Source organism: Pseudophryne corroboree, chromosome 1, assembly GCF_028390025.1.
Source record: "Pseudophryne corroboree isolate aPseCor3 chromosome 1, aPseCor3.hap2, whole genome shotgun sequence".
In the NCBI taxonomy this organism is placed as follows: domain Eukaryota; kingdom Metazoa; phylum Chordata; class Amphibia; order Anura; family Myobatrachidae; genus Pseudophryne; species Pseudophryne corroboree.
The window spans coordinates 598872892-598885460 of NC_086444.1; the positions used below are offsets into that span (position 1 = coordinate 598872892).

Here is a 12569-nt window from a genome sequence, read left to right on the forward strand (position 1 = left end):
GAGAAGGGATCTGCTTCAGCAGGGACCTTGTATGTTCCAAGACTTACCGCGTCTGCGTTTGACGGCATGGCGGTTGAACGCCGGATTCTAAAAGAAAAGGGCATTCCAGAGGAAGTTATTCCTACCTTGATTAAGGCTAGGAAGGAAGTGACTGTACAACATTATCACCGCATTTGGCGAAAATATGTTGCGTGGTGTGAGGCCAAGAAGGCTCCAACGGAAGAATTTCAATTGGGTCGATTCTTACATTTCCTGCAAGCAGGATTGTCTATGGGCCTAAAATTGGGGTCTATTAAAGTTCAAATTTCGGCCTTATCAATTTTCTTCCAGAAGGAATTGGCGTCAGTGCCTGAAGTACAAACTTTTGTCAAAGGTGTACTACATATACAACCCCCAATAGTGCCTCCAGTGGCACCGTGGGATTTGAACGTGGTTCTAAATTTTCTCAAATCTCATTGGTTTGAGCCGTTAAAATCGGTAGAATTAAAATACCTTACATGGAAGGTAACCATGCTGTTGGCCCTGGCTTCTGCCAGGAGAGTTTCAGAGTTGGCAGCTTTGTCATACAAGAGCCCATATCTGATATTCCATTCGGACAGGGCAGAATTGAGGACGCGTCCTCAATTTCTCCCTAAGGTGGTTTCGGCATTTCACTTAAACCAGCCTATTGTGGTGCCTGCGGCTACTAGCGACTTGGAGGACTCCAAGTTACTGGACGTTGTCAGAGCATTAAAAATATATATTTCAAGGACAGCTGGAGTCAGAAAAACTGACTCGTTGTTTACATTGTATGCACCCAACAAGATGGGTGCTCCTGCGTCTAAACAGACGATTGCACGTTGGATCTGTAGCACAATCCAACTTGCACATTCTGCGGCAGGCGTGCCACAGCCTAAATCTGTAAAGGCCCACTCCACAAGGAAGGTGGGCTCATCTTGGGCGGCTGCCCGAGGAGTCTCGGCATTACAACTTTGCCGAGCAGCTACGTGGTCAGGGGAGAACACGTTTGTAAAATTTTACAAATTTGATACTCTGGCTACAGAGGACCTGGAGTTTTCTCATTCGGTGCTGCAGAGTCATCCGCACTCTCCCGCCCGTTTGGGAGCTTTGGTATAATCCCCATGGTCCTGACGGAGTCCCCAGCATCCACTAGGACGTTAGAGAAAATAAGAATTTACTTACCGATAATTCTATTTCTCATAGTCCGTAGTGGATGCTGGGCGCCCATCCCAAGTGCGGATTGTCTGCAATACTTGTACATAGTTATTGTTACAAAAATCGGGTTATTATTGTTGTGAGCCATTTTTTTAGAGGCTACTTCGTTTTGTTATCATACTGTTAACTGGGTTCAGATCACAAGTTGTATGGTGTGATTGGTGTGGCTGGTATGAGTCTTACCCGGGATTCAAGATCCTTCCTTATTGTGTACGCTCGTCCGGGCACAGTACCTAACTGAGGCTTGGAGGAGGGTCATAGGGGGAGGAGCCAGTACGCACCATGTGACCTAAAAGCTTTTTTAGATGTGCCCTGTCTCCTGCGGAGCCCGCTATTCCCCATGGTCCTGACGGAGTCCCCAGCATCCACTACGGACTATGAGAAATAGAATTATCGGTAAGTAAATTCTTATTTTTTATATATATATTATATATATATATATATATATATTTATTTTTTTTATTTTTTTTGTATTAGTTAACCTGGATATTTTTTCATATTGTAATTGTTACACTGCATATTGTATACTACTCTAATTTTTTTATTTGTGCCAATTGCATCTGCCTTAACCCTCCATTAGTGACGCCAAACTGTGCAACACGAATGCCGACGCTGGGTCTGTGAGACACATTTTAATTTCTGCGTTTCAGGAAATTTATGGATATTGATAAGGAATATCAGGAATGGAAATAGAAACCTCTCGTTAATCACCAACTATTGTTTTATTAATTCACCCAGAAAAAAAATTAAAATTTCCTGTCCAGTATTTAAGCATTCCTCACACATAAAATTTTGCATACTCCAAAGAAAATTATTCCTTTTTTTACAGTACTGTTTTTCAATCCTTGTTAATGCATTGCTGCATCTTCCTCGTTTTCCAGGCGGTGGCAATTTTTCTGTACAGCAGTGACTACATGCACTCAAAAAAGAGTTACTTCAGTATGGATACTGGGTCTCTCAGACCCGGCAGACAAAGGATGGGCTGTTACAGCAATCGCGACTAGCACATCGATATGCCTTATTTGTAAACAGAAAGTAAACTACATGATACGAAGATACTGAAAAAGTTTATCACTCCTTCTCTGAAATTCGACCAGATAGAACAATAGCTGGGATAGCTATTCAGAATAGCTGGGTCTCACAGCGTCAGCAGTGCAGGGTTAATGTTTGTGGAATTCAAGGGTTTTGTAGCAAAGTAGTAAAACATTTATATGAAAAAGCCATTTAAAAATCTGAATGACTTAATAAAGAGAGACACGCAAAGGGTTCTAATCCAAATGGATTTATTTTCTTTATTCAAACCAGGAGGTATTCACCAGTTAGTGCAAAATGCACTGCACACCTTCAGCCTGAGGAATTTACATCTAGAGATGGCTCCATTACCCCAAAACATTTGCAAAAGAGATGCAATAAGCACGGGGCACAACTCAAGTCTCTGCATTGTGACTTTGGAGCAGGTGGCTGTTCCCTGCATTCTGCCTCATGTCAAGTAACAAAATCAAGAACTACACTCAGTAGGAATTGGGTAATTCGGAGATGTTGACTTATTGCACTCAACAACCCACAACCCCCAAAGTAAAATAAAATTAAAAGGAAAAAAATATATTTAGAAGCAAGGAGTTAAAATTCTTCTGAACTCCAGTGTCACCGGAAACCCTGCCATTAAATTAAAAAATAAACCTGCATACATAGTAGAAAATTTTCTTTTAAAAAATTCACAATCTTTAAATGTATATATTTTATATCTTTAAACATAAAAGTTTACAATTATGGTAAAACAAAGGCTCAGAAAAAAAATCCCCCCCTCCCTCAAAAAACAAAAACAAAAGAAAACAAAAATGAACCTATAAACCTGAAGAGTTCCATTAAAGCTGCAGATGTTTTCAAAACCCTGTTTGGAACCAGTGACTCATTGGCTTTTATTTGTGCTGATGGGTCAAAAATGATGGAAAAACTCTTGTCCAAACACCCACAGCTTTTCCTTCAAACATACAACCTCCACAAGTCTCTACTAGCAGGATGCGTCTTCACCAGGCGATTGTCACAAGTTCAGAGGTGGATGAGTCCTAGTCTCCACTGTGCACACGTTTCCCTTACGTTAACGTCTATAAGGGTGGAATCCTTGCACATTGTGATTCTGCCCTCGTCCCAAGCCACTCCCCCCAGCGGCCGGGCCTGCCGATGCTGGTGTAGTGGGTCCTGTCGTATAAGAGGGGGGCTGTTGGCTGAGGTCAGAGAAACTCTGTCCAAACCCACTCATGTCCTGTCCATATCCTACAATAAATAAAAGGAAAAAGATTAGGTATTTATACAGATAATGATATTATACAGTTGTAGCAATGAACTATGGTGTCATGGAGTGATTGCAAACCAGGAATAGATGGATAAGCAAAAAATGAAGTGATGCATGAAGTTTTGGCGGTACCTTGATCTGTGTTTCTTAAACCCCTATTGCACAAGGTACAGGCAGTTTTTTGTTGTTTTTAAAGCTTTCAGGCACCTACAATCAAATGTGAGCATGTAGGAGGCTTTTAAGTGCCACAGTAAGTTATCTGTAGCTTGAACAAGACACAAATAAGGAAATAACCTTACTTGCGTTATCCACATTCCAACACTGTATTCATCACTTTTTACCAGCATAAAGCTAAGGCAGTTTTAAGCATTTAATCGCACCTTCTTTACTCACTTTAAATTCCCTCTATTGCTTTTTTAATGGTTTTCATTCACTCCTTTACACCTCACGTTTTGTAAGGAGGCTTTTATTTTCACTCATGCTCACAGTCATAGGGACCTACACATTAGGCGATATAACTGAATGATATGAACGTACTCGTTCATATCGTTCAGTGTGTAGGCACCAACGATGAACGATGCACGGCCCCACGCTCATTCATCGTTGGTGCCGGGTTGCTTATGCATGCAGACCAATATGGACAATCTCATCCATATTAGCTTCCACTGCTATGGAGCTGGGTGACGGTGGGAGTGAAGAAAATTCACTCAACCCGTCACCGGGTCGCCCGTATGCCATATCGGGCAGCTCGGTGGCGGGTCACCGAATGTGTAGGGCCCATCAGTCTAGCAGCTTTGCAACAAACCAATCTAACTGGTGTCATACATAGTGTTTGTCTGCAAATTGCAGTCTATAATAGTGAAGGGGGGAGCGAATACCCTTCAAAGCTCAATTCCAAAGAACACAGTCCATCACATCTTCAGACCCACTGACCTATACAGCGTTTACACCAGGCATTCCCAACCACGGTGCTCAAGGCACACCAACAGTGCAGGTTTTAGTGATATCCAGGCTTCCGCACAGGTGACTTAATTAGTAGCTCAGTTATTTTGATTTAACCATCTGTACTGCAGCCTGGATATCACTAAAACCTGCACTGTTGGTGTGCCTTGAGGACCGTGGTTGGGAATGCCTGGTTTACACATTCATGAGGATTGTTTAGATCAGCGATTCTCAACCCTCACATTTTCCCAACAGGTTATGTTTTGAGGATTTCAGCCTGTGGAAGCAGGTGTGATAATTACTGATGCAGCAAAGTCACCTGTGCATGATTAAAGAAATCCCCAAAACATGACCTGTTGGTGGTATTTGAGGACTGGAGTAGAGAACCACTGGTTTAAATTATTGCTCTCTAGTATACAAAAATAAAAACCTAGAAAATGGCTGTTATTGACTTGTCTATTTGCCAGAGTCCATCACTGTTTGTCTCACTAAATATCCAACTTGTAGATTTTAAATGCAACAGCAAAGTTGTATACTGCTATTTCCACATAATACACACTGGCAGATTACAACATTCCCCTTTTGTGTGAGAACCGACCTAATGTCCTAAGTACATTGTTGTCCTAAAAACATTGTACATTAGTAACAAAGGTCAAACTCTATTGCATTTTGTGCTGAACCCACTGTATTTAGCTTTATGCCAGGATACGGTGTTGTGCAGCTATTACACTGCTGGTCGACAAAGCTCCACTCTGGGGTATCGTACAATCCATACTATTGTAAAAGTTACATACATGCAAAGCCTCAAAATAAATTACTCTGGTAGACAAACACGTAAGGAGGGGGAGCATTAAACCATGAGCTGAAGTAAAACTCTGCTTACAGCTGCCTGCAGGACATTATAATCACCATACAAGTGATTATATAATTCCAGCAGTCACACAAAACAATATTAAAAGAAACATGAGAAACTAACTAGGGCTTAAGTCTGGGGAGGGGGGGAAAGAATCGCCCACAAAGTGCAGACTTAGCGGTGTAAAACCCGCCTGCTTACACACTTCAGCTCACCACCCCTGGGGGATATTAGCTGAAATGTAGATGCTGGCAGCCATCACGCCCAAATGGAGCTACAATTGAATAGCTCCGTTTGGGTGCCATCTAGTGACTGTGGGTGTGACAATTGAATCTCGCCCACAGATAAAATTGTGAAAGATAAAGTACTAGCTAATCAGCTTCTACCATACATCTTACAGGCTGCGTTTGAAAAATGGCAATTAGAAACAGATCGATTGGTACTTTCTCAGTTTTACTTCTCTTCAAGCTTTGAAAAATAAACACTTATGGGACTTGTTTACTAAGCAGTCGATTTAGAACACACTTGATTTCTACAGATTGTTTACCGTATTTAAAAGGGCAATAATAGTAAATACAAAACAAGCCTGAATTTGCATTTACTATTATTGCCCTTTTAAAGATGGTAAGCAAAATCTGTAAATATCAAGGGTTTTGTAAATCCACTGCTTCATAAATAGGCACCTATGAATCACCCTTTTATAACAAGGGCACCAGCATTACCCAGTTATGCATGCCATGCCTGTAAAATGAACCCTTGGGCAGAAATTAAGAATAAACATTAACACACATTCCACAGGAAATAAAAATTATAATTGCTATTAAGGCTCTAAATATATATTTTTTGTCATGCCACACAAACTTCATTTTATTGAGAATTGAAAGTATGTCCACTTCATACAATCCCATTTCCTACAACCAACAGAGGAAGCAATTTTTACGTCACAAGTTTTTTTTTATTATTGTTTTAAAACTAATTTAATATTGAAGTCTTTCTGAAGATTAATTTAATGGCACAGATCATGGCACCAATTACTGCTGACAGATCAGATAAAAGCCACATAAAGGACGTAGTGTAGTATTAAGTTTAACAAAATGGCACATTTACTCCAATACAAACTGATTGCTGAGGTCTGTCTGTCTGTCTCAGTACTTAACACTGCTAATCAGAATAATAGATTCTACAATTTAACAGAGTAAAACTGAAATGCTTAGCATAATTTTGCCCAAAAAATGGGGATTTTTGTTTACTTACCGTAAAATCTCTTTCTCTGAGTCCATCTGGGGGACGCTGCGCCGTTACTTGTGGGTTAGAGGTGTGTGGTAGTGGAGATTGGCACAGAACTATCAAAAGCTGACTCCTCCCCCCTCTAACCCCTCCCATCTCCTTCCTGCTCAGCCCTGATCAGTTAACGTTTAGCCAAGCCAAAGGAGATAGACCAGAATAAAAAATTAACCAATTAAACCAGACAAACTATGGGAGGGATCGCAGCGTCCCCCAGATGGACTCAGAGAAAGAGATTTTACGGTAAGTAAACAAAAATCCCCATTTCTCTGTCCTCCATCTGGGGGACGCTGCGCCGTTACTTGTGGGATTTCCCAAAGCAAGCTAATGAGAGGAGGGAGACGTTGACGGCATAGCCGTCTGTAAAATACGACGCCCAACAGAGGCAGTCTCCAAACTAAAAGTATGAAACCGGTAAAACTTTGTGAACGTATGGACTGACGACCAGGTCGCCGCCCTGCATAGTTGCTCAACAGATGCACCACCGCGAACAGCCCAAGACGCTCCAACTGCTCTAGTCGAATGAGCCTTAATTGAGTCAGGAACCGAAACGCTTGAGGACACGTAAGCCTGTCTGATGGCCGAAGTTATCCAACGGGCCACAGTGTTCTTAGAGGCAGGCCAACCTCGTTTGGGAGCATCAATCAATACCAGCAAGGAATCCGTACGACGGAAAGCCTCCGTGCGAGACAAATAAATACGTAAGGCCCGAACAACATCCAAGAGAGCCAAATGGGAATCCTCCCCCTGAGAAGATGACGGATTAAAAGCTGGAAGAACGATGTCCTGATTTAAATGGAATGCTGAAACAACCTTTGGAAGAAATGAAGGCTTTGTCCGCAGCACCACCCGATTTTCATGAAACACTAACAAGGGTGGCCTGCAAGAAAGAGCCGCCAACTCAGACACTCGTCTAGCTGAGGCAATTGCCAACAGAAAAACAACTTTTTGTGTTAGATAACGTAGTTCCACAGATTCTAGAGGTTCAAATGGAGACTTTTGAAGAGCCTTAAGTACCAAGTTTAAATCCCAGGGAGGAATCGGAGGAACAAAAGGTGGTTGAATTCGAAGTACTCCCTGCAGGAATGTTTGAACCTCTGGAATGATTGCTAATTTCTTTTGAAAAAGGACCGACAAGGCCGAAACCTGACCCTTCAGGGAAGAAAGTTTTAAACCCTTGTCAAGACCCTCCTGGAGAAAGGAGAGCAGGCGAGGAAGTCTAAACAAATGCGGAGTCAAGTTCCTTTTCTCGCACCAAGCAATGTAAATACGCCATACTCTATGGTAAATGCCAGAAGTCACCGGCTTTCTAGCCCGAATCATTGTCTGAACAACCGCACGAGAAAGGCCCTCTGCCTTCAGAATGTTGGATTCAAGAACCAAGCCGTCAAAGCCAGCCGATTTAAATCTGGGTGGCGACAAGGTCCCTGAAGCAGAAGATCTGGTCGCAGAGGGAGGCGAAAGGGGTCTCCGACGACCATGCTGTTTAGAAGAGTGTACCACTGTCGGCGTGGCCAATCTGGAGCCACCAGAATTATTGCAAGGCCTTCTCGCCGAATGCGTTGGAGTAGACGTGGGAGCAGTGGAATTGGTGGGAACACGTAACCCAGCTGAAATTGCCACGGAGCTGTTAGTGCATCGATCAGAAATGCTTGAGGATCCTGAGTTCTTGATCCGTAAACCGGAAGTTTTTTGTTGAGCCGTGACGCCATCAGGTCTAATTCTGGCACTCCCCAGCGATCCACTAGAGAAAGAAACACTTCCTGGTGAAGTTCCCACTCTCCCGGATGAATCGTGTGACGACTCAAAAAGTCTGCTTCCCAGTTTTCGACTCCCGGAATGTGAATGGCTGAAATCACGGGAATCCAACGCTCCGCCCACGTGAGAATCTGAGCAACCTCTCTCATTGCGGACCAGCTGCGAGTTCCTCCCTGTTTGTTGATGTAAGCCACTGCCGTGGCATTGTCGGATTGCACCCGAACTGGATGGCCCTGCACCATGGTCTGAATCCGAATGAGAGCATACCGGATCGCTCTCAATTCCAGAATGTTGATTTGTAGTTTTGACTCTTGATTGCTCCAGCGCCCCTGTAAATGATGAGTCTGGAACACTGCTCCCCAACCGCTGAGGCTTGCGTCCGTGGTTACCATCATCCAAGACCAGACCGTGAACGGCGCACCCTTCCTCAGATTGTGACTGTGAAGCCACCAGTAGAGCGACTGACGAGTTCTTATCGACAAGCGTATCAACTGCAGTTCGAGGCGCGAATCCGTCCGAGTCCAACAGTGGAGAATCTGAGCTTGAAGAGGTCGGGCGTGGAATCTGGCGTATGGAACTGCCTCGAATGAGGCTACCATCTTGCCCAGTACCTGCATGCATCTGAGGACTGATACTGCCGGCAATTTTAACAAGGTTCTGATTCTGGCTTGTAAGTCCTGAATCTTGTCTGTAGGAAGAAACACCTTCTGGCTGTTGGTGTCGAATAGAAGACCCAGAAAAACCATTTTCTGTGACGGGAGTAGAGATGACTTTGGAAAATTGATTATCCACCCGAAAGACTGTAGAGTCTCTATCGTTAGACGCAGGTTCTGAGTGAGAATCTCCGGTGACGGGGCCTTGATCAACAGGTCGTCCAAGTATGGAGTGATGTTGACCCCTTTGCAACGGAGAACTGCGACGACATGACCCAGGACCTTCGTAAACACCCGGGGAGCCGTAGAAAGACCAAAGGGAAGGGCCCGAAACTGAAAATGCCACGGACCTACTGTAAATCTCAGAAGTGATTGATGTCCTGTCCAAATTGGAACATGTAGGTATGCGTCCTTTATATCTATTGAAGCCAAATATTCCCCTGGCTCCATGGCTGCGATAATGGAGCGAATGGATTCCATCCTGAATTTCTGGGATGAAAGGTACGGATTGAGGGCTTTTAGATTTAGAATGGGTCGAAACGAACCGTCCGGCTTGTCTACGAGAAAAAGACCCGAGTAAAAGCCCCGACCTCTCTGAGGAGCTGGGACCGGAAGGATTACTCCATTTTGTAATAGTTTTGCTGTTGCCTGAAGGAGAGCCTGACGTCTGGAGGGGTCGTCTGGGAGAGGCGTCACAATTAGTCGGGCTGGGACTGCTTCTTCGAAATCCAACATATATCCTCTGGAAATGACCCCTATTACCCACCGATCCGGTTTCGATAGGAGCCACACTTCCCTGAAGTGAAGTAAACGAGCCCCAACCTGTATTGATCCCTCCAGAGGGCCCGAAGCGTCATGCCTCAGGCTTGTCGGCAGGCTTACTGGACGGTCTGCGAGTAGCCTGAGCTCCTCTACCTCTGAATGATCCCCTTCGTGGAAATCTGGAGAAGGGTCGAAAGGACTGGAAATTACCTCTGCCCTGCGTACGAAAGGACCGAAATCTTGTAGGCTTTGGTTTGTTTGGAGCAGACGGAAGGAAAGGGCTCTTTCCCCCCGTAGTATCTGAAATAATTTTCTTTAACTCTGATCCAAAAAGAAATTCGCCTTCAAAAGGGACTGCCGTCAAGGTCTGCTTTGAGTCCGAATCAGCATTCCAAACCCTAAGCCAAAGAGATCGTCTTGCGGATACTGTTAAGGCAGAAACACGGGACTGTAGCGCCACCGAATCCAATAATGCTTCACCCACGTAAGTAAGGGCCTCAGAAATCTGTTCTGCTAATTGAATGGCCTCCGACGGATCGTCTGACTGCATCCCAGATACAACCTGTGCAAGCCACTCATCAACGGCTTTAAGCACCCAGGCACTCGCCAGAACTGGACGGAGAGAAACACCTGATAAGGAAAACATAGATTTTAGTAATGCTTCTATCTTCCTATCGGTAGAGTCTTTTAAAGTCGCAGACTGTACTGACGGAATAACCGTAGCTTTTGCTAAATGCGAAATAGGGGCGTCTACCTTTGGGGCGGTTTCCCAAATTGTTGTATCCTCTTCTGTAAAAGGATATAGAAACTTTAACTTTTTAGGCGCCTGGAAACGGGAATCCGGTTTTAGCCAGGGTTCTTTTAAAATATCCGCAAAGTGCGAGTAAGAAGGGAACGCAGTAACCTGTCTCTTCTGTCGTTTAAAGAAAGAGGAAGAAGTCTCGGCTACTGCCTCATCCTGAATATTAAGGGTCTGACGAATGGCTTCTATTAGTAGCCTAACACCTGAATTAGTAGATAAATCCTCATCTTCCCAAGCCGAATTTTCGTCCCCTTCAGGATCTACCTCCCCTTCTTCCAATGGAGATGTCAGAGTATCCAACTCCTCTCCTGGAAATGCAATAGCGGGTAACGGCTGCGTTCGCTTAGAAGCCGCCGAACTACTGGCCGAACTTACAAATTTATTTACAGACTGAGTCAAATCAGTGAGACATTTTCCCATATTCTGGGCCCACAGCGGTTCCACCTGAGTCTGGGCCAAAGCTGCTTCCGACCTTGACTGACGCAAATCTGAAATTGCGTCCACCATGGCCTTGACCCAAGGGGGCATTGACTGATCTGTGGATCTGCCCTGCTGATCTGCCGCTGGTGCACCAGAGCATGATGTACAGAGGGTCCCTGCGTCAGCACTCCCCTTAGCCAGCTTTGTGCCACATTGTGAACATGAGAAATAAACCACTGAGGTTGTTTTTCCCTTAGTAGGTTTCTCTGGCTTGCTGGTCATCTTTACTCTGGTGAACTATGTCCCCCAAGTTGTGTTAAAAAATATCTGAGATTCAACCCACTAGACTTGCTCTTTGTTAATATGCTGCTCTAGCCACCAGACTAGAGGAGACACTGTGATCCCCCTCCCCCCCTTTTATACTTGCGGTTTTTATCCCCCTGTGTATGTAATCCTCCTCCGTAGCACAGCGTCCCCTGTGTGCAGGCAGAGAAGATGGCGCCGTGACCAGCCGTGCGCGCGCGCGGGCAGAGCTGAGCGGGAAGACGGCTCTGCCCGCCTGACGTCATTCTCATCTCGTCAAAAACCGGAAGTTCGGCTCCCGTGCGCCGCTACACAGAGCGGTTGTCACGGCAGCCAAGTAACGGTCCAGGGAGTGAATAACACCCTCCCGGACCTAACACAGTCCTCCACCTCACATTTCACCCCAGATCAGCCTCCGTGCTGTCTGTGGGTGATCGCGCGCTCGGGGGGGGGGGGGGGGGGGGGGGGGGGAGGGAGGGGAGGAGGAGTTTGGTAGTCCCAATAAATTCACCATTAATAACAGGAAATAGGGACATTAATAATAGGAAATAGGGACAGCCCAATACTGTCAATGACAGATTGTGGCTGTCCAGTACCTGATGCTGCTGTCTTCTCTCTTTCTCTCTCTGAAGGCCCCAGTGACCGAAGGTATAGTGGCCTCCCTGCAGCAGTCTGGAATGGGATACTAACCCCTTCCACTGTTATACCTGTCACCTGTAAACAGGGACTAGGTATTTGTGAAAGAAGAAATAATAAAAAAAAAAAAAAAAATTCCTAAAGAGAAATCAAAACTGTGTCTGTACTCCACAGGCACAAAACTAAAACTGATCAGGGCTGAGCAGGAAGGAGATGGGAGGGGTTAGAGGGGGAGGAGTCAGCTTTTGATAGTTCTGTGCCAATCTCCACTACCACACACCTCTAACCCACAAGTAACGGCGCAGCGTCCCCCAGATGGAGGACAGAGAAAGGGGATTTTTGTCTTACTTGTAAAATCTTGTTTTCTGAATCCCTGGTGGACACTGGGTATAGTGGGAGCAAACATCTTTTGTGAGAAGCAGAGGCTCCTCCACTACTATACCCACAGAGAACAGTTTAACTTAACAGGCCACCTAACAGAACCAGATGACCTCTTTGGGAGAGTCCATAACATTCCTAAGGTCCAGAACACAGGACTACGCCGGGCAAGCACAACCCAACCGCCCGAAGGCATCACACCTCAATTTTACTCTGTTAAATTGTAGTCTATAACTGTTCTGATTACCAGTGTTTAGTACATAGAGTGTG

At 44.8% G+C, this 12569-nt stretch overlaps 1 protein-coding gene across 6 annotated transcripts in view; it reads right to left on the minus strand.

Moving 5' to 3' along the window:
- Positions 1 to 2481: 2481 nt before the first annotated feature.
- Positions 2482 to 12569, minus strand: part of DAZAP1 (DAZ associated protein 1) — a 137174-nt gene continuing 127086 nt past the window's right edge. For 4 of the 6 annotated variants that reach the window (XM_063914318.1, XM_063914317.1, XM_063914322.1 and 1 more), the window contains one exon: positions 2482 to 3489. In XM_063914318.1, coding sequence (XP_063770388.1) covers positions 3314 to 3489 — 176 coding nt within the window. In that variant the 3' untranslated portion in view covers positions 2482 to 3313. The remainder of the gene's footprint in view (positions 3490 to 12569) is intronic. The other 2 variants (XM_063914320.1, XM_063914319.1) reach the window with 1 other exon arrangement.